The sequence below is a fragment of the Grampus griseus genome (genome assembly GCF_964374135.1).
Source record: "Grampus griseus genome assembly, chromosome: 12".
NCBI lineage: Eukaryota > Metazoa > Chordata > Mammalia > Artiodactyla > Delphinidae > Grampus > Grampus griseus.
The window spans coordinates 14,878,264-14,899,385 of NC_139006.1; the positions used below are offsets into that span (position 1 = coordinate 14,878,264).

General features: G+C 54.8%; 1 protein-coding gene across 2 annotated transcripts; it reads right to left on the minus strand.

Moving 5' to 3' along the window:
- Positions 1 to 20,919, minus strand: DDX54 (DEAD-box helicase 54). Of its 2 annotated transcripts, none has more exons than XM_082668456.1 (20): positions 20,727 to 20,919; positions 17,929 to 18,058; positions 14,604 to 14,674; positions 13,814 to 14,002; positions 13,644 to 13,693; positions 12,501 to 12,542; positions 12,280 to 12,375; positions 11,471 to 11,592; positions 11,300 to 11,361; positions 11,091 to 11,222; positions 9,719 to 9,929; positions 7,460 to 7,594; positions 6,255 to 6,485; positions 6,094 to 6,167; positions 5,279 to 5,491; positions 4,003 to 4,145; positions 3,801 to 3,914; positions 3,081 to 3,185; positions 2,691 to 2,782; positions 1 to 606 (listed from the first exon to the last, which is right to left on the minus strand). In XM_082668456.1, the coding sequence occupies exons 1-20, from the start codon at positions 20,898 to 20,900 to the stop codon at positions 374 to 376; spliced, it is 2,619 nt and encodes an 872-aa protein (XP_082524582.1). In that variant the 5' UTR covers positions 20,901 to 20,919; the 3' UTR covers positions 1 to 373. The 2 variants fall into 2 exon arrangements, with proteins under 2 accessions (XP_082524582.1, XP_082524581.1); XM_082668455.1 differs by having other exon boundaries at positions 2,670 to 2,782.
- Positions 20,920 to 21,122: the final 203 nt, after the last annotated feature.

Genomic DNA, 21,122 nt, shown 5'->3' on the forward strand with positions numbered 1-21,122 from the left:
AATAAAGGTTTATTACATTAAAAATACATCACTAGGCCTCAGGCACTCAGGGCTCACACCCATGTGGCCACCACCTCTGAATCCAGAACACAGCAGCAGCAGCCGAGTTGCCAACTCAGATCGTGGCCTGCCTGGCCTTGCTGGCAAACTCCTATGAACCCTTCAACACCCTGCTCAAACGTGCCCTGTCTTAGGCAGAGGCAGCTGCTGCCCCTTTGCGGCCGTATAGCAAGCACTCCTTTGCATGGACCACGGCTTCTGCAGGGAGCCCCCCAGCATCCAGCTCAGGGCCAGGCACACAGTGGTACACGGGGAACATTGCTTATGTCCACGCTTGGACCAGGTGAGGAACCACGGGGCTGTATCACCTTCCTTACAGGCTCTTCCTCATCTTGCCCTTCTTGGAGTGGGCGCCCCGGCCGAAGGCGCCCTGCTGCAGCTCCCGGGCGCGGCGCCGGTTGCGGGCAGAGAGCTGCTTGAGGCCTCCACGCTGCAGGAAGCGCAGCTTCTGGGCTCGGCACCGCTGCTTCAGGATCTGCTGCTTGGTCTTGAGCTCTGAGCGCACGCGGCCTGTGGGGGCACCAGGGGTGCGGGGCTGGGATGCACCTGCCAGGATGGAGATTCAGGGAGTTCAGGCTTTGGGTCGACTCCCAATGTCTCCTCCTCCCAGAAGCCTCCGGGATGCTCCCCTGTCCCCGCTCTCGTTCTGTGTTCACTGCTGTGGCCCCAACATGTGGCAGATGGTTAAGTGCTTAATAAAGCTTAAGTAGTCTACTGTAATGGGCAATAGCATGGACCCTCTAGCCCAAACTGCCAGGGATCAAGTCCCAGCTGTGACCTCTTGGACCTGGGGCCAACTACCTTACTTCTCTGTGCCTCAGTTTCCTCTCCTATGAATTACGAATAAGAACACCTACCTCATAAGTCCTAATGTGGAGTAAATGGGTTACTATGTGTGCAGGGTTCAGAACAAGGCCTAGCCCACAGTATGGCCTCCTAAGTGTAACTATTACAATCATAAATCATTCAACAAAGGCTTTTCAGTGCCTCCTCTATGCCAGGCACTGGGGACCCAGACAGACTCTAAACCCTGTCTCTCTGGACTACATGCTCTAGGCTTGTTAGATGAAAACAGGCTGTAGCTTAACCTCCCTCTGGCAGGAGAGAAATCAGAGAAGGCCAGCGAGGGGAAGGGACTTATCCAAGGTCACCCAGCAAAGCGGCACCAGCAGCAGCAGCAGTGGTTGGTGGCCCCACCCGCCACCTCCCGGCTCTCTGGGCGGGCAGGTCTGCCCCCCAGCCCCTGGCTCCCCACTAAGGCCTGGCCCCTCCTCTTCTGTACTCACTTGCCTCACCCAGCTCCTCCCCTCCCACAGCAGTGGCCTTGCAGGGCTCCCACACAGATGGCCATTAAGGCGGCCACAGGGGCCAGGCCACCTGTCAGGGACCCCCCCACACACACAGTGAGGACAAAGCACAGGGGGAGAACAGCTGCTTTTTCCCGAAGCTCACAGGCCATCCTCACCACCCCGGGTCCAGCAAGCCCACAGCAGCAGCCGGCTTCACTCCAGATAAAACTGGGAGCTGAGGACCGAGGGATGAGGGGGTCCGGGGGAGGCAGGGACACGCCCACAGAAAGACAAAGAGAGGAGGAGAGACAGAGACTGGGAGGGGTGTGTGTGTGCGCGCATGTGTGTGCGTGTGCGTGTGTGCGTGGAGAGAAAGGAACAGGAACAATGAGAGAGATGGAGAGAGATACAGAAAGACAGAGACAGATGGGGAGAAACAGAGACAAAGAAAGAGACAGAGAGATGGACAGGGATACAGAGTCAGAGGCAAAAAGAGAAACAGAGACCTGGAGAGAAAGACACCTACAGAACAACAGAGAGAGGATGCGTCGGAGAAAATCCAAGACAGAAACAGGGAGAAACAGAAGAGGTATCCACCGTCAGAGGAAATGTCAACGAGGACAGGGGGAACGTGCAGAGAACAGAGGAGGCCCTGGGAGAGGCAGAGCAGAGGGCCACCTGGAGCCGTGACAGACAGCGTCCCCAGGCTGAAGGACACAGACTCGGATGCTGAAGAGGCAGTGAGCAGCCCTGCGGGCTCGGGGGAGACAAGCAGGGCCAGGGCCCAGCGGAAAGAGGCCCAGGACAGGTTCAAGCTCCCCAACCCTGGCGGGGGTGGCCGGGGGAGGCAGCAGGCAGGCGGGGGACCCAGGGCCAGTCACTGCGACTTGTTTCCTGGCCTGAAAGCCGGCCATTCTCAAGTCTTCTCGCCCCCAGGTCACGTGCGGCGAGGCTCCAGCACGCAGCCTGGCCCCAGACAGCAAGCGGGAGCCCCTCTCTGACAGCAAGCTTGGCCCCAAAGGTGGGGCTGCAGTGGGACGGGCCCAGGCTCCAGTCTCCTCCCTTCAGAGTCACGAGTGTCACCACTCCCCAGGTGCTCCTCTGCCCTGAGGGGCTGACCGAGGTCCTGGCACGCGGGGCAGCTGGCCCAAGCCGAGGTCACTGAGCACAAGCTCCTGCAGCAGAGCTGAGTTCAAATCCCACCTTAGCGTGTCACCCACTGAGGGACCCAGGCCAGATCAAGAGGACCAAGCCCCCAAGATGACCAAATGTGCTACTTGGCAACCTGCGTTTTAAGGACGATCCTACCCCGGCTCTCACCTTGCCCTCGGCCGCGCTTACCACCTCTTCGCTCTGGGCCACGCCGTTCAAATGTCCCTTCTTCTTCTGAGTCACGATCATCAATTTTCTGCTTCTGTTTCCACTTTTGGTAGCTGGGAGGCTGCATTAAGGAAGCTGCGTGCAGCATCCAGAGAAAGATGCCCTAGACAACCGTGGGCTGGGAGCAGGGCCCCCCCGCCCACCCCCCAGAGGATACAGGCCTTACCTATAGGGGGTCTGGTGGCTGAATCCGCTCGACCCCGCCCCCCCTCTAGCCCCCACCTGTAGGAGCTGGGGTGGTTGAGGAGCCAGACCACGCCCCTTCCTGACCCCGCCCCCCACCCACAATAGATGTGGATATAGAAGGCGCTTGGCTCCACCCCCTCTGCCCCCCACCCCGCTCCAGGATACAGGTCCCTCTTGTAGGAGCTGCTGATATAGCGGCCACTCTCCGTCTTGATCTTTTTCTTGTCCTCCTGTCCCGACTGTCCCACAAACCGCTTCTTCTTCCGGTCCCTGTGGGAAGAGTTGGGAGGTGTGCTGTGGAGGGAGGTGGCCCGCTTCCCCTCCGGGCCTGTTTCCCCCTGACCCTCTCATTGGGTTGTTGGAAGATTCAAGGAAAGCAGCGTGCCGGGCGTCTGGCAGGCAGCAGGTGCCCCATAAAGGCCCGTTCCCTGGCCCTCCTCACCACTCCCTGGCAGCCCAGGTCTCAAAAGGCAGTGTGGCAGTCAGGGGATTAGCTCCAACCTGGGGGCCTGGGTCAGGGACAAGGGACCCTGGAGGGTTCCCAACCCCCACCTGGCCGCCTCCTGGCTCTGTGACCCTGGGTTGAGCCACATCACTTCTCCAGAACCAGAGTCCAAATGGGCAAACTGGGTCATGAGCCCCTGTCTAGCAAGACTAGCCCCCCAAAAGGACAGATGGGGTCAAGATCCCTGTTGTGTATGACCACATGGGGGCAGGACAGGGTGGGCGTCATAATCTGTGCTGAGGACCAAATGAGGGGTGAGGATGTCATAATTCCTGCTCTAGGGGATCAAACAGGAGTTAGGATAGGAGGGGGTCACCTTTTGTGGGGACCAAGCGGCAGACAGGCGGGCATGGAAGAGGTGTGCCCACTGGCTCACTCACCACTTGAGCTGCTGCTGGCCCTTGGTCAGGCTCTGGCCTTCGTCCCCCATCAGGTCCAAGACAGCGCCAGCCACCTGCTGCTCGAAGGTACCCCCGTCCCCACCGATGCTCAGGCTGCAGAGGGAGGGTGGGGAGATACCACGGGGTTGGGAGGGGGGCCCATCAGGCCCGCCTGCCCCACCCGGGACCAGCGGCCACTCACCCCCGCTCGCTGTCGAAGTCCTTGGGCCGGTAGGGGATGTAGAACACCTGGTCCCGCTGCCGGGCCTCCTCCCTCCGCCTCTTGGCTCCTCGGTTGGGTCCTGGCTGCTGCCGCTTCCGGCCCACAACCTCTGTGAAGAGGTCCTGGTGGACCGGGGCCCAGTGTCACCTGTAGGCCCCAGGGAGTGGACTGGCCTCCCCACCCACCAGCCCAGCTAGGGTTGAGGGTCAGGGGCTGCTGGGACTTTGAAAGCTTGGTGTTGCCATTGAGACCCTCCGTTTCCTCATCTGCACATGCAGCACAACAACCCCTGCCTCAAGCACCAGCAGAGGCAGGACAGGTGGGAGTGGGGGAGGGCAGAGTGCCAACTAGGATGAGACCCACCACGTTCCAGTCCCAGCTTGGTCCCCCAGATCATCTGACCAAGGCAAGGCCCTGTCCCTCTCTGGGTCTGGACTTGCTCTCTATGACGTGGACTAGTCCAGGGGTTTTCAAGTGCATTTTTTTGCCTACTGTACCCTCTGTCCAAATCAAACATAAGACGAGCAGGCCCAGGGCCCTACCCACCAGGCGAATGGGACACTCTGGCCCCCCAGCCCTGCTTTTCGCCATGAAGACCCAGTGCCTGACCCTGCCTGAGTCATGCCCCCACTGCCACCAACAGTCCCGGCTCTGCCCCTTCCTACCTGCCGGACCCCAAGCTGAGGCAAGGCGATGATGATGACAATGACAGGGCTACCTAGGCTTGTGGGAATCCTCCACGTACCATCCTGAATCTGCCCAGCGGACCCAGGAGCGGGTACCACAGTCAGTTGGCTGCAAAGCCCTAGTCCACAACATTCTGAAAACAAACTTTCCTGAGATTCACTTGGTGGCAAAAGCTGACCTGAGCTGAAAAGAGGCTTTGTCCATCCTCTTGGTGTGGGTCTCACTGTGGAAACTGATGCATTTGACGACCGTGACACCCCAGACCCTGCTGAGGGTGTTACATCATACACAGTGGACCCACCGTAAAGATTCTGAATCCCGAATCACATCTGGCCCCCAGGGCTTCAGGCAAGGAATGGTGGACGAGACTATGATCCCATTCCGCAGATGGGGAGGCTGAGGCTGGGTCACTGATTTCCACAAGCATCGGAGATGGGACTGGAATCACTGCATCCACCCCCAGTGACTGCTCAGAGCCCTGAGGTCTGCCCCATGGGCTGCTGGGACTTGACCCACTGCTCCCCCAGCCCCAGGCCAGACTCCAGGGTCCCCAGGGTGGGGCCTGCACCTCCACACTGTCTCCTGCCGCCTCCTCCTTCTCAGGCTGCTCCTCCTGCGGTGCTGGGAGGCTCGGGGCTGGGATGGCCGGGCCCTCCTGCTGCTCCTGCCGCTTCTGCCGCTTCTGCCGGAAGCTGGCGATGCATTTACGATCCTTCTGCCGCTTGGCACGCATCACCTGGCTGCTCAGGTCCCGGCTGGAAGCGTTGATCTCAAAGATGGTCTGTGGAGGGGACACCCAAGGCCTTCACCCACTGGCCGCTTCTTCCCCAACTCTACCCTCCCCAGCTTGGTGTGCTCTGTCCAGCATTCCTCCCAATTCCCTTACACTAGTTACCTGCTTTTCACAATTACAAAGGGAGGCCCAGAGAAGGCGAGTAGCCTGCCTAAGGTCACACAGCTGGGACAAGCCAGATTTGGGATTTCAACCCAGGTTCACTGGCTCCAAAACCAGTGCCCTTAACCACAACAGGCTCCAGCCCCTTTCTCCTGACGCTGGCTGGCAGGCCTTTCCTGCTTTTGGGTACACCTCCCAGAGGCACAAGATGGGGCACCCGATGGGAATCAGGAGGAGAGAAGAGGCTATCGAAAGCCAGCTCCTCAGGCCTCTGACAGCCTAGGGTGTGTCACTGCCCTCTGTGAGCCTCAGTCTACCCAACTGTATGGAAGGGGTGGGAAACCTGCTGTGGACCAGCAGGGATGGTTCCAGAACAAGGGGTGGCTACAGAGGTGCTGACACGGCCAGAGCCGCGGGTTGAGAAAATCCCTGCTGGGGACCTGCAGGGGGTCAGGAGCTCAACCGGAGCCCCGAGGCCCCGCACTCACCGCCCGGGAGTGGTAGTTCCTGATGCTGTCCACCAGCCGCAGCTGCTGCAGCTCCTCCTCCTGGAAGCACGAGCCTGGGGGGGGACGGAGGGACACGTGAAGCTGCAGTGGGCTCCACGGGGCCTGCCGCCAGCCCCCGCCCGCCTGACGCAGGGACTCACTGAAGAGGGGGTGCAGGCCCAGGCCCGAGAGGTCCAGCTCCTTGGCCCTCTTGATGGACTCGGGTGAGGGCGCCAGCCGTGAGCGCACATACTGCTGCTGGGCATTGTCGGCCACGCGGCCCAGGCCCCGAAGCTCCAGCGACGTCTCCAGGCTGGTCCGCAGACCGCAGTCTTCATCGTCCACCACGCTCTGCGGCACCCGGCCCAGCACGCCGTCCCCGCCGCCCGCGCCTGCCTCCACGCCAGGAGCTCGGTCAGAGGCCTGGTCAGAGGCCTTCCGGCCCAGCCACCTGCCCAGGGCCCCACCTCCCCTCCCCAGTCCCACTCTGGGTCCTGAATTACAAAATAATCCCCACAACAGAAACCATCACTTACTGAGCAGCTCCTACTGTTTTTACAAGTACAGTTTTATGGAACATGGCCCCATCTACTCATTTCTGTGTTGTCTGTGACTAATTTTGCACTACAAGGGCACGGGTGAGGAGCTGCCACGGATCATGTGATCTGCAGAGCCTAAGATATTTATTATCTGGCTCTTTACTGACTTTAAATTACAGGAATCTCGGGCTTCTCTGGTGGTGCAGTGGTTGAGAGCCCATCTGCCGATGCAGGGGACACGGGTTCGTGCCCCGGTCCGGGAAGATCCCACGTGCCGCAGAGCGGCTGGGCCCGTGAGCCATGGCCGCTGAGCCTACGCATCCAGAGCCTGTGCTCCGCAGCGGGAGAGGCCACAACAGTGAGAGGCCCGCATACCACAAATAAATAAATAAAAGAATCCGCCTGCCAATGCAGGGGACACGGGTTCGAGCCCTGGTCCAGGAAGATCCCACATGCCACGGAGCAACTAAGCCCGTGAGCCACAACCACTGAGCCTGCGCTCCAGAAACCGCCAGCCACAACTCCTGAAGCCCACGCGCCTAGAGCCCATGCTCTGCAACAAGAGAAGCCACCGCAATAAGAAGGCCGCGCACCGCAACGAAGAGTAGCCCCCGCTCACCGCAACTAGAGAAAGCCTGCATGCACAGCAACAAAGACACAATGCAGCCAAAAATAAATGAATAAAATAAATAAATTTTAAAAAAAAAACAACAGGGATCTTCCCCTGGGGTCAAGTTCCCAAGCCAGGACAGCTTGGCCCACCTCCAACCCCCATCCATACCATGAACTCCAGGGGGGACCCCAGCCCCTCCCCAGCCTCCACTCACCGGAGAGCTCCTCGTGGGGATGGGCGAGGGTCAGGGCACGGCCCAGGAACAGGTGCAGGTCCAGTAGGTAGGGGACCTCATCTGGGGCCACCAAGGAGTAGGCCGTGCCGCTTCGGCCAGCCCGGGCCACACGGCCTGCGGGAGAAGGTAGTCAAGCAGGAGCAAAGGCAAAGGACCCCACAGCCCAGCACGAGTCCCACGTGCCAGACCCTAAAGGTGCAAGCCAGGCCACAGCCCCACCTCCTTGAGCAGTGTCCCACCTACAAAAGAGGGCAAGGCAGTGACAGTCACCAGGGCTACCTGCCTGAGAGTACGTGAGCCCACATGGTGCTCTGGGAGGCTGGCAGGAATAGAGGCAAGACACTGCTCTTTATCAGCATCACAAGTTTCAGCAGCCCCACTTTGGGGGATTTTTACCCACAGAAATAACCCAGGGTGCAAAGATTCACCCACAGGACACCTACTCCAGCTCTGCCCAGAACAGCCCCCAAATGGAAACCACTTAAAGACTTAAGGACAGAGCGTTAGTTAATTAGCTGATGACCACATGGTGGGAATTACACAGCTGAGCAAAGGAGTTGCGAGCTGTGGCCCCTGGCCAAATCCAGCCCCCCCCCCCCGCAAGCCTGTCTGTGTAAATAAAGTTTTATTGGCACACGGCTGTGCTCCTTCATTTACATATTGCCTGTGGCTGCTTTCATGCTCCCAGGGCTGAGATCTCTAAGAGACTAAACGGTTCCAAAGCCTAAAATATTTACCATCTGGCCCTTTACAGAAACAATTTGCTGACCCCTGTTACAGAATGATGCTTAAATGGTGAATGAAAAACATGCATGATGTATACAGAGGCAAGAAGAATGTCCAGGGTGATTCTAATTTTGTGGTCAGTCAGTCCATGAATAGCATTACGCTTTGGCTTGTTTCTGCATCTTGCAGAAACCAAGTGTCACCACATTCGGAAGATTCGTTTGCGGTAGTCCGATTCACACTGCTGGTCACGCGGCACATGAGAAATTCCCTTTGGGGGTTCTGAGGACGCCTCAGGGGATGTGCAGGGCCAGCCCTCCCAAAGCAACAGAATTCAGGGCACAGCATGCAGCTGCCAACAGGGAGAAGAGGCTGGAGACCCAGGTGGAGGCCTCCCTCGCACCCCGAAGGTCTGCCCACGGCCAGCCCACTGTGGGCAGCCAGAGTTTACTCATTTGACGATGTTCAATCATCCGCAGAACAATTCCAAGGAACTTGCCCGCCAGATGCTTCTCTCACACGCACTTATTTAACTTACTTGTATTTATAAACATGGCACGCGCATTTATGAGTTAAAAAAAGACAAAGAAAGTAGACTGGTGGTTACCAGGGGCTGGGGGAGGTGGAAGAGGGAATGAGTTTAATGGGTCCAGGGTTTCAGTTTGTCAAGACGAAAATGTTCTAGAGGTGGAAGCTGGGTGATGGTTGCACATTAGTATGAATGTACTAAATGCCACTGAACTCACACCTGTAAGTGGTAAAAATGGTAATTGTATGTTATGTATATTTCACCACAACTGAAGAAAAGAATGCCAGTGGCCCCACTTTGCTACGTCTGAGACACCTGACCAGTTCGTAACCTCCCTGCTTTGGTTTCCTCATCTGTAAAATGGAGCCGACGCTGCTGATACCCACTGCACAGGGTTGTTGTGAAGACCAGTGGAGCAAGTAGAACACGTGGACCAGGGCCCACCAGGAGTGCTGGGTGAGCACCTGTGGCCGTCACATCACCAGTGAGGGGAGGGTGACTTCCTGCCTTCTCGGTGCTTTGCTCCACTTTCAAATTTTCCTACTACGTGCGGGCCTTACTTTTATAACTGAAAAATTAAATGGAGTGAGCTGGCCTGGGTGGGCTGAGGGGAAGGTGGGGCCCGACAGGCTGACGGGACAAGGCCGGGAGTCAGGAGACTGTCTGCAGTTGATGGAGCAGGAGGCAGAGGGGGGTCGGGATGCTGTTTAAAGGCTGCTCCCAGGAGAGGAGCTAGAAAGAGCGAGCTGTAGGGAGATGACTGTGGGGAGGAGGGGCCGCGTCATCAAGTTCCTGATGGGAAAGAGAAGCACCAGCCTGGGGAACCCAGAAAGCGGGAGCATCCCCTCCTTAGAGTCTAGGGCTGCCCACTAGAACGGGCCTGGGCCACGCTCCCCACCTGCAGTGGCAGGAGTTGAGCCCTGTGCCCTCAGCTCCCGCTGGGACCCCCCCCCCGGTGCCCAGTGCAGCCACAGGCTCCTTACCCACGCGGTGCAAGAAGAGCTTGCCCTTGGTGGGGAAGCTGTAGTTGATGACGTTGTCCAGCAGTGGGATGTCCAGGCCCCGGGCTGCCAGGTCAGTCACGATGAGGGCCGAGCACTTGCCGTGCATGAACTTGGCCAGGTTGATCTTGCGGGCCGTCTGGTCCAGGGCACTGTAGATGTGGGCGCAGCTCACCCGCTGGGTCGTCAGCAGCTGCCCAGAGTGAAGACCAGAGGGAGGGAAAGGGGTGAGGAGGAGACGGACAGGGGAGAGGACAGGAGGCTGGGCCGTGGCAGTGGGCGCCACGACATGGCGGTAAGACCACGGGCTCTGGAGTCGGGCGCCCTCAATATAAACCCCAGCTCAGCTGGGTGACCTCGGTTTGGTCTTCATCAGTATAAATGGGGCTCATATCACCTCTCACCTCTGCAGGGTTGTCTGAATGTCAAAAAAAGATGGCACGTGCAGAGGTCTCCCTCAGGGAGGCTGCAAGTGCCGCCCCAAGACACAAGTCTCATCCTGCCTCTGCCACTAACAGGCTTTGTGACCTTGCCCAAGTTCCCTAACCTCTCTGTGCCTTCACTTTCCTTGTCGGTAGAACAGGGAGAATAACAGTTGCCTCTCTGTAGCTTTGTTATGAGAATTAAATGAGCCAATATACATACAGTGCTGAGAAGAGGGCCCGGAAAACAGGAAGCACTGTGAAAGTGTTAACTGCTCTTTAAAAACTACTACTTTGGTTTTATTCATCAGTGACCCCAGCAGCTACACAGAGGAAGCACCGGTAAATGTGTGTCATATAAGTGAAACCCAGTGAACTGTGTCCTCAGATAACAGAACTCAGGTGTGGTTGACCCAAGGCAGCCGCATTGACTCAGGAGGGGCCCTGGCAGCCTTGGGGGTTCGTGGACCTCTTCCCAGGAGGGTCACAGATGTACACGTGTGGAAAAGCTCATCGAGCTGCTCATGTAAGATCCGGGCACTTTACACAGGTTACAGCGTGCAGGCTATTCCTCAATTGAGAAACGTGAAACACAGGGGACACTAAATATCTACAGAAAAATGACAGGACGGCTGGGATACACTCCAAAATACCCTGCATGGAACGGGGAATATTAGATGAATCAAGACTGGATGTGAGTTGATAACTGAGTACCTGAGAGCTCATTATGCTGTTTTCTGACTTTGCTACATGTCTGAAATTTTTTATAAGAAAAACTTAACAGAATAAAAAAGCACAGAGCGCTGGCCAGGCCTCAGCCCTGCTCTGGTGCTGCTCTCTGGTGGCTGAGCATGGAACCGCAGCTCAGAGGTGGTGATGCAGTCCGTGCTGGTCCCCAGGCCCGGGGCAGGTGCGGACCTCCCCCAGCTCACCTCACTGAGATACTCCGCGTGGTGCTTGGTGGCCACAAATACCACTGTCTGGTCCTGGGGCCGCACCAGGCTGCGCAGCAGGTGGAGCAGCACAGCAGCCTTGGCATCCTCCCGCACGAGGAAGAAGGAGGTCTGCAGGGAGAAGGGTCACTCGGTTGGCTCACGGGGTCCAGGCCATGGGCCGGGAAGGGGCACGGGTGGAGCCTCACCTTGAGCTGCTCGTTGAGTTTGGAGTCCACGTCTAGCCGGATGAGCACGGGCTCCATGAGGCCTGAAGTGGGCAAGAGAGGAGGATGGGAGGGGGAGTCGCTGAGGGACAAGCCCCTCCCAGGCGCCGACACGCGTCCCAGCCCCCGGCCCCACTCCTGTGGCTCCCTCACCAGCCCGGGCGAACTCCACCAGCAGCTTGGGCAGCGTGGCAGAGAACAGGACAGTCTGGTGGCCCCCAGGGAGGCGGGCAATGATTTCCTGCAGCTGCTCTGCGAACCCCATTTCAAAGAGCCTGGGAGGGCAGAGGGAAGCGCAGGGTCAGGAGAGGGGCTTCCATTCCAATGAGTTCCAAACCTGTCATCCTTGCCCCCATCACACTTTCTGTTACGTGGACAGGTGCTTCCTAAACTCAGCTCACTTTTTCGCTATTCAACAACCTCATCCTAAGCAATAATGACCTTGGAATCTTAGGTCTGGTCTCAGTTATGTTTCTTACAAATTCATGTTGAAATAAATGACAGCAGCCCTCACTCTGGGCCAGGCATGGTTCTAAGCACTTTATAAAATATCAACCCCTTTAGTCCTCACGGCAGCCCTGTGAGGTACATGCTATTTTATCCCCACTTTGTAGGTGAGGCCACCAAGGCCTGCAGACCCTCAGGGATTTACCCAAGTTCATAGAGCTGGGATTTGATCCCACCTGTCTGGCTCCAGTCTGTGCTTTCAACCTTGTGCTATTTTTTATCTCTTTCAAATCATGTGTTTGTTGTTTTACTATTCTTTTCAATATTCCTAAAAGTAATACAAAAGAAAAAAACTGTTGGTCCAGGGAGCCCCATCAGCTCTGGCACTGCCTACAGTCTGTGGCCCTCTTTGGGGAAACGCTGCTTTGATCTCGACTGCATAGGTCTCTTCTGGCAGAGCCCTTCCTCCTGGCCAACCCTGACACAAGTGCCCGGGGATGCACCTGCAGCCTTACCTGTCAGCCTCATCAAATACCACATATTCCACGCTCTGCAGCTTTAGGTTCATCTCCACAGCCACATGGACCAAGCGCCCAGGGGTAGCAATGATTCTGGAAGTGATTGTGCAGGCCAGGTCACCCAGGGCCAGGGCACCAGCATAGCCCTCCTCTCACTCCCCAGACCCTGGCCATCTGGGAAGGGACCCCAGAGCATCTTCCCCAATCCACACACTCACATGTCGGGATTTTCGTGCAGGGCTGCAAATTGGTCTTCCATCCTAGGAAGAAGAAGAGGTGTTAGCTTGATAGAACAGGTCTCTTTTATCTCTCTCCCTTCCCATCTCCAAATGCTCAGCTGAGTCCCACACCTTGACCCCAGGCTCAGAAATGGGGAAAAGCTATTGCTGAGCTACTAGGCAAAAGCATTGCCCTGACAAGAACTACAAGTTCAAACACACGAAAGGACTGATAACAACAAAGTTCTCCAAAGATAGACTCAGCCACGGAACCCATCTCATTCACTTCGTTCATACTTTGACCCACAGCACCACCTAGCAACTAACCCTGGAACTGCCAGCTCCACCTAGAAGCAGGTTTCCTGGATCTGTGTCCTTGTTCCCAAAGCGTTTGAGCACACATCCCTAACTTTAGTTCTCCTCTGAAAACACCCCTGGGACACCTGTAGGAACCAGGAGTCAGAATTCTGGGCCAGGTCCAGCTTATGGAGGTATTTCTGACAGTCACAACAATAGAGATAATAAATTATAATGTAGGCAAAAGAGCACTGAAAAACAAAACACTCTCAGTGAGAATCAAAAACGACTGGTGACAGTGATATTCTGAGAAAAGAATGAGGAAGGGGCTGCGCTTTGAGGGAGAAACTGTGGGGCGGGGCGCAGGGGTTCTAATCTTAGCTCTACTACCAGACCACTGTGCGGCTCTCTGAGCCCATCACTTCCTCAGTTAGCTCATCTGTAAAACAGGTGTGGTGCCTGCTACCTTAGAAGGATGGGGCAAGCACATCAGGAAAAATATAGTATTCTGCAGATTTGAGCTATTACAAACGTCCTCCATCTGTGTGCATTCCACTTTAAATAGCCCCAAATCAAGCATATTAAAACATACACAACTAAGTGACCCATTTGGGTGACCCAGTGCACTACCAGCTCTCTTTTAGAAGCATCAGAACCTGTGTCAGAGTTTTGTGTGTGAAATTCCTTTCGGTATTTTACTGTATATTTCCCCTTGTTGGTACTTTAAGAATGTGCAGAGAAGTTGCTGTTATTAATGAGCAGCGCAAGCTCAGTCCATCTGATGGGGAGGCACGGGGCATGTTTGCTTTGGGGGACCACTGCACAGGGCACCGAGGGGGCTCTTACTTGTCCCCGCCCAGTATCAGGGCAGTCTTGAGGCCAGTGAACTTGCCCAGCTGTGGAGAGAAAGAAAGAGAGAGATTGAGAGCCAACGATGGGAGCTGACTCAGCCCACTCGGGCCTCACTGACTGGTCCCAGCTCAGCCCAGCCCCCCTGTCCCTGCGCCCGGACATACCTCCTTGGTGAACTTCATGGTCTGCAGGGCCAGCTCTCGGGTGGGTGAGAGGATGAGGGCGCGGGCCCCGGTCTGGGCGCTGCGGGTCTTGAGCCTCTCGAACATGGGGATGAGGAAGCAGGCCGTCTTACCACTGCCTGTCCGGGCCATGGCTACCACATCCTTGCCATCCAGGATCACTGGGATGGTCTGCAGGGGAATGAGCGGGGGAGGGGAGGGGTCAGCTCCTGCACCCAAGCACCACATGATCCAGAGCTTCAAGTCTGCAGGGAGTGGGCAAACCAGAGCATCTCAGCGAAAGGGATGGGGCCTGTCCCCCAGCCCCGATCCCACTCTTGCTAAAGCCTGTTTGCACACCTCCGGGGATGAGCAGCCTGTTACCCCCAACTCTTTCTACTGTTGGAACAACCTTCTTCAGGTTAAGCCAGACTCTATCTCCCCATCTAGTCACCCTCCTCAGGATCCCAGAGAAACGTTATCTCTCTCTTGGCTAAATGTCTGAGGACAACAAAGATGAGACCCAGGTGATGATGGGGTGCCTGTGAGTTGCCCGGGCAGGGACTCAGCAGTGGGCAGCTTAAGTGGCAAAGAGGCACAGGGTCGAACCTCTGCTCTGCCGTGCCTGACTTTCTCCACCTGTGAAATGGGCAGGCTCTTGGGGCTTCGGCCAGAGTAAGAGGGGACGACAGATATGACAGATGGGACAAGGGGTGGAGGTCAAGAGGCCAGGCAGGAGGGCCAGGTTGGCCATCCCCACCTCCCGACCCGCATCAGCTTCCCCGCCCCGTACCTTCCTCTGGATGGGTGTTGGCACCTTGTAGCCCTTCTTCATGATGCCTTTGAACACTGGGTAGCTCAAGCCTGGGAAAGACATGGGAATGGCCAGGGGGCTAGAGGAGCCCCTATGACACATGACAGAAAACTACACAGGACAAATGACAGTTTCATCAACAAACAAATAGCAAGAAAAAAAGAAAAGTGATAGAGCAAAGCTGATCGGTTAACTGAGACTTAGAAAACAAATCTACTGATTGTGGGGTATGAACCACATTTGGATTCTGATTTGAAAGCTTTTTTTTTTCACTGACATAACAATTTTAATGGACAAAACAAACCAAAAACAACCCACCTTAATAAGCATTTTACAAATGAAGCTGTATAAATGGCTAATAAGTATATGAAAAGCTGGTCAACATCATTAGTCACTAGAGAACTATCAATACAAATGAAAACCACAATGAGCTACCACTATGTGCTCAGCAAAACAGCTAAAAGGAAGAAAGATCACAATTTTAGGTATTAGCACCTGGAACTTTCATTCACTGTGCTGAGAAATAATTGTGCTATGTTCATAAAATGAAATATTATACATCAATGAAACTGAACAGTTTGAAAAAGCTAATAACATGGTTAGATTTCACAAACCTAAGTTTGAAAGAGACACGCGACACGTAAATTGTCACATACTGAATGAGTCATTTTACGTAAAGTTACAAATATAGGCAAAACAAATCTATGGTGACAGAAGTTGAACTAGTGGTTACATTTGATGGACAGTAATAACTGGAAGGGCCACGGAAACTCTGGGGTGCTGGTAATGCTCTTTATCTTGATCTGGATAGTGGTTACACAAGTGCATTCACTTTGTAAAACTTCATTCAGCTGGACACTTATGATTTGTGCATTTTTTGTCAGTATGTTATATTCAAGTCAAAAGTTTACATTAAAAAAAAAAAGCCTGGGCTCCCCTGGTGGCGCAGTGGTTGAGAGTCCGCCTGCCGATGCAGGGGACACAGGTTCGTGCCCCAGTCCGGAAAGATCCCACATGCCGCGGAGCGGCTGGGCCCGTGAGCCATGGCCGCTGAGTCTGAGCAACCGGAGCCTATGCTCTGCAACGGAAGAGGCCACAGCAGTGAGAGGCCTGTGTACCACACACACAAAAAAAAGCCCATCTTTTTTTTTCTTAGAATATTCAAATTTTAGTGTCATTTAATAATTTTTTTTAACATCTTTTTTTTTTTTTTGCGGTACGCGGGCCTCTCACTGTTGTGGCCTCTCCCGTTGCGGAGCACAGGCTCCGGACGCGCAGGCCCAGCAGCCGTGGCTCACGGGCCTAGCTGCTCTGCGGCACGTGGGATCTTCCCGCACCGGGGCACGAACCCGTGTCCCCTGCATCGGCAGGCGGACTCTCAACCACTGCGCCACCAGGGAAGCCCTTTTTTAACATCTTTATTGGAGTACAATTGCTTTACGATGGTGTGTTAGTTTCTGCTGTATAACAAAGTGAATCAGCTATACATATACATATTTCCCTGTATCTCCTCCCTCTTGCGTCTCCCTCCCACCCTCCCTATCCCACCCCTCTAGGTGGTCACAAAGCACAGAGCTGATCTCCCTGTGCTATGTGGCTGCTTCCCACTAGCTATCTATTTTACATTTGGTAGTATATATAAGTCCATGCCACTCTCTCACTTCGTCCCAGCTTCCCCTTCCCCGTGTCCTCAAGTTCATTCTCTACGTCTGCGTCTTTATTCCTGTGATTTGAAAGCTCTTAATGCCATGAGACAATGGGAGTCTGAATGCTGATGGGACCTTGGATTATACTGAGGAACTGTGTTTGTTTTAGGTGTAGGAGGGTCCTGCTCTCTTGGAGGCAGGTGGGAAGTATTTCGGGATAGAAGGAGGGGGTGCCTGGGATTCGCTTCAGAATCCTCTGGGATGGTGGCCGTGAGTGGGTAGGGTGTGGATAAAACAACACCAGTGGTTAAAACTGCTGAAGCTGGTGATGGGTATGTGGAGACTCACTGTTTTCTAATTTTTATATGCTTGAAATTTTTCATAATTAAAAGAAAAAGGTGTCGGAAAGTCCCTGGTGGTCCAGTGGTTAGGGCTCCATGCTTCCACTGCAGGGGGCACGGGTTCGATCCCTGGGCGGGGAACTAAGATCCCACATGCTGTGCAGCGTGGCCAAAAGAAAAAAAAAGTTGAAAGAAAGGAAGGAAGGGAGGGAGGGAGGGAGGGAGGGAGAGAGAGACAGAGAAAGAGAAAGAAAGAAAGACAGAAAGGAAGGAAGGAAGGGAGGGAGGGAGGGAGGGAGAGAGAAAGAAAGAAAGAAGGAAGGAAAGAAGAAAGAAAGAGAAGAAGGGAGGGAGAAAGAAAGAAAGGAAGGAAAGAGGAAGAAAAGGATCTTAAGTGACAAGGGCCTGTGATGGGTGCAGGCACGGGTGTGACAGCTGAAGCACGTGGTACTGCGAGAGGGAGAAGGTGGCCTTTGGAGCCTCCATGTGACCTGGGCTTGTGGAGATGGGAGGACAGTGGGAGGCCTGGAGACAGGAAAGCACCATGGTTTTAGCTGCTTTTTGGTCAATCCTTCATCTTAGAGATTCAGAAAGGCCAAAAATAGCCACATGTAGATGTTTTGGCTTTTTCCTTTGATTTTGATGAATTTTAGCACACTTGGCTGTCTAGATTCCTTTTGTGAGCTATTTTCTTTGCCCAGTTCTCTATCGGGTGTCTGTCTTTTTCTTCTTGATTCGTAAAAGCTTTTTGTATATTAGGGTTATCAGCCCTTTGTCCCATAGTTGCAAATGTATTCCTGGTACACTGTTTACTTAAGTCTACAGTGTTTTTTTGGCATACACACATCTAAATAGAAAAAAAGTCAAATAAAACAGTGCTCAGGTCACACTTAGGCTTCTTTTCCTTTCAGGTTATACAACTATTCACCTTGATGTTTCAATCTTCACTCCAGATGCTACTGATATGTAAAGAGCCAAGACAGAGTCCGGCTTTCCTTCCGGCTGGCCAGGTGTACCAACAGCACCCAACTATCTCACCTCTTACCCTCGGCTCTGAAATGCGGCTCTGTCACGCCGCTCAATCCCCAGACATCTGAGCCTGTTACTGCACCAGCATCGCCCTGAGTCCGGCCCTAACTGTTCTCTCATCGTGTCAGGCCCGTTGCCCCCATGAGAAGGCCGTGAGTGGCTTGGAGACTATCTGCTGCCTCCAACCCCCCAAACCCATCACAGTGTTGGGTCCAGAGCAGAGCACGGAAGGTCATAAGCCCCCACTGCCCCCCACACACAGAGTCCCCGGATGCCTGGCTCACCCACCCATGGACTGGAAGCCTCCCGACTTCTTCTTCTTCTTGTTCTGGGCTCGTACCATCTCCCGTGTGTCCGGCTCCACGTCCGAGGTGCATTCCGAGGTGGGGAAGGTGGGTAGGGGTCTGCCGGGTCCCAGCTGGGAGGGAGCAACAGAGAGGCAGCATCATTCCAGGTAGAGTGAGTCCACTTGGGGCAAGGAAGGGGGCTGTCCTGTTGCCAGTGCCCGCCCCTAACCTTGCTCCATTCAAGATGATGATGCTCCTGCCAGATCGCATGACTTCTCTGCTAAAGGGCTCTCCTTTGACCGGACCAGGACAGCGCACAGGGTCAGAGAGCTGGCTCTGCAGACAGACAGCCTGCGTTTCAATCCCAACTCTGTCACTTCCAGCTGTGAGACCTCAGACCAGGGACTTCGTCTCCCAGAGCTGCGTTCCCACATTGGGAAAATGGGGATGACAAGAGCGTATGCCTCATAGCATGTTGTGAAGACTAAATGGGTGCGTGTAAAGCTTAGAACTGTGCCCAGGTGGTGGTATCATCATAATTATCATCCTGGCCTGGCATTCAAAGCCCTCCAAACTTTAGGGAGCCAATCAAAGCATCTACTATGTGTGAGATACTAGACTCTTCCAATCTGCCCAGCTCCCCTCTCCCCAATCCCCTTTCTGATCCATCATCCCTCTCCAGCTCTGGTCTCTCTCATTCCTGTCCTCGTCTCTGCCACCCACTTGTTCTAGCAATAGCTAAATCAAACTCAGACACCGCCTCTGGGGAGTCTTCTTGGACTACAGCGCTGTCCCTTTCTTCTCAGAAATAACATTTATAAAAGCACTAATTCATAATAATGGCTAAAACTTACCTGGTACTTACTATAAGCCAGGTGCTGTGCTAAGCATTCATATAAATTAACCCACTTAGGGCTTCCCTGGTGGCGCAGTGGTTAAGAATCTGCCTGCCAATGCAGGGGACACAGGTTTGAGCCCTGGTCCAGGAAGATCCCACGTGCCGCGGAGCAACTAAGCCCATGCCCCACAGCTACTGAACCTGCACTCTAGAGCCCGCGAGCCACAACTACTGAGCCCGCGAGGCACAACTACTGAAGCCCATACGCCTAGGGCCCGTGCTCCGCAACAAGAGAAGCCACTACAATGAGAAGTCCACGCACTGCAACAGAGAGTAGCCCCTTCTCGCCACAACTACAGAAAGCACGCGCGCAACTACAAAGACCCAATGCAGCCAAAATAAAATAAAATAAAATAAATTAAAAAAATAAATTAACCGACTTAATCCTCACAACAACTCTGTGAAGTAGGTGCTATTACTTAGTCCCTTTTACAGAGAAGGAAACTGAAGCACAAGAGGTGAAGTGACCTGCCAAAGTCACACGGCCAGCAAGGGATTTGAACCCTGGCTTCGGAGTCTATATTCTTTCCTATGAGACCCTCTATGGTCCTCCACCAACCCTCTAGGTCAGAGCTGCACCTGTCTTGTACAGTCTGTGAGGTAAGAATGGTTTTTAAATTTTAAAAGATTGTAAAAAGTCAAACAAAGAAGACAGCGACCTTATATGGCCCTGCAAAGCCAAAATATTTACCATCTGGTCCTTTACAGGAAAAGCTTGCCAACCTTGCCAACCCCCATTCTAGACACATGATAACGAAGTGCCTGGAACACACTGGTACCCCAGCAATATTTACTGTAGAGTAGAATGTGTGAACACTGTCATTCCATCTTTTCCACAGTTTTTGAGGCATACATAATCAACAGCTTTCTACACATGTGGAAACTGAGGCACAGAGAGGTTAAGCAACTTCTCCCATGTCCCACAGCCAGTACAAGGTTGGGTTGAACTTGAACACAGGGCTGTGCCTTGGTCCATATTTACAGAGCACCTACTGTGTGAGACTCGGATGGTGTGGAATAAGGTCCCCATCTGGTCCCTGCCTCAGAGGAGCGTAGACCTCTCTCTTCATATAAAGCCCCACTCATTCATCTACTTACCCAGAGTCTTCTCTGTGCCAGGTACCCGCTAAGCACAAGGCTGTGAGAAATAATGGGCTACAACTCTTTTGCCCCCTTGGTGCTCACACCTGACCCCCCCTCATTTGCATACAGTTGGCATTCAGTAGTGGAAATAACACAGGGCCTGGAACCACACAGTCCGGGATTTGAATCCTGGCTCTCCCACTCACAAGCTGTGAGGTCTTGGTCAAGTTCCTTCACCCCTCCAGGCTTCTGTTTCCTCCTCTGGAAAATGAGTGTGACTACTTAGCTCACAGGGTTGGTGTGGGGATTAAATGATAAGGCTTGCAAAGCTCTTAGCACGGAGGATAGCACACTGTAAGCTATCTACAAACCCAAGTTTAACTTAGTTTCCCAGAGGTTTGGGGGCGTCACTGTCTCAAGCCAAGAGGTGCAGCCTTCTCTTAATTCATCCTCCCAAGAATCCCCCTCTCAAAGTCTGATCTTCATCACCCGCACTTTTCATTGGACGAATGGGAACCGGGACCCGCCCCTGGCCAGGAAGTAGCCAATGAGAAGCGCGAGACCAAGAGCCGGCCCGGAAGGCCGGAAGGCCCGCAGGCCCCAGCCTCCGTAGCACAGAGGCTCGGGACGTCAGGACCCTGGGCGTGTCGGACACCGAAACACGTGCTCAGGCCGGAGGTCCTGCCCCGACCCCCGGCCAGCCGACCTCTCCCCACCATCAGCCGTGCCCACTCCCCAGCTGGGAAAACTGAGGCCGCGGGACGCTATGCGGAGCCGGGACTCCGGCTCTGACGTATGTCCAAGCCCAGCGCTACTACCTTCTGGGCCCGGGCGTCATCTTCTGCCTGAATCTCAAACTCGCCGTCCTCCGAGTCGCTGCTGCGGGACTGAGAGGCCGCGCCCCGGCGCTTCCGGAGCCCCTTCTTCTTCCTCCACTGGGCCATGGCAGCTCGGGACCGCGGTGCGGCCGCCGGACGCGTTCCGCCAGCCATGCGGGCCGGGGCGCAGGGAACCGGGAGGGGGCGGAGTTTGAGGGTACGTACCAACGGTGCTGCAGGACGTGGGGGGGGCGCCTCTACCCGCCCCAGACTGCGTTCCCTCACCTTCTGGAGCCTCCGGAGGCTTGGCATGCATGCACGCATACGCACACACTCCTCTCATTGGCGCGGAAGACCCCTCTCCGAGGCTTTGGGGAGCTCCGGGGGCATCCGGAA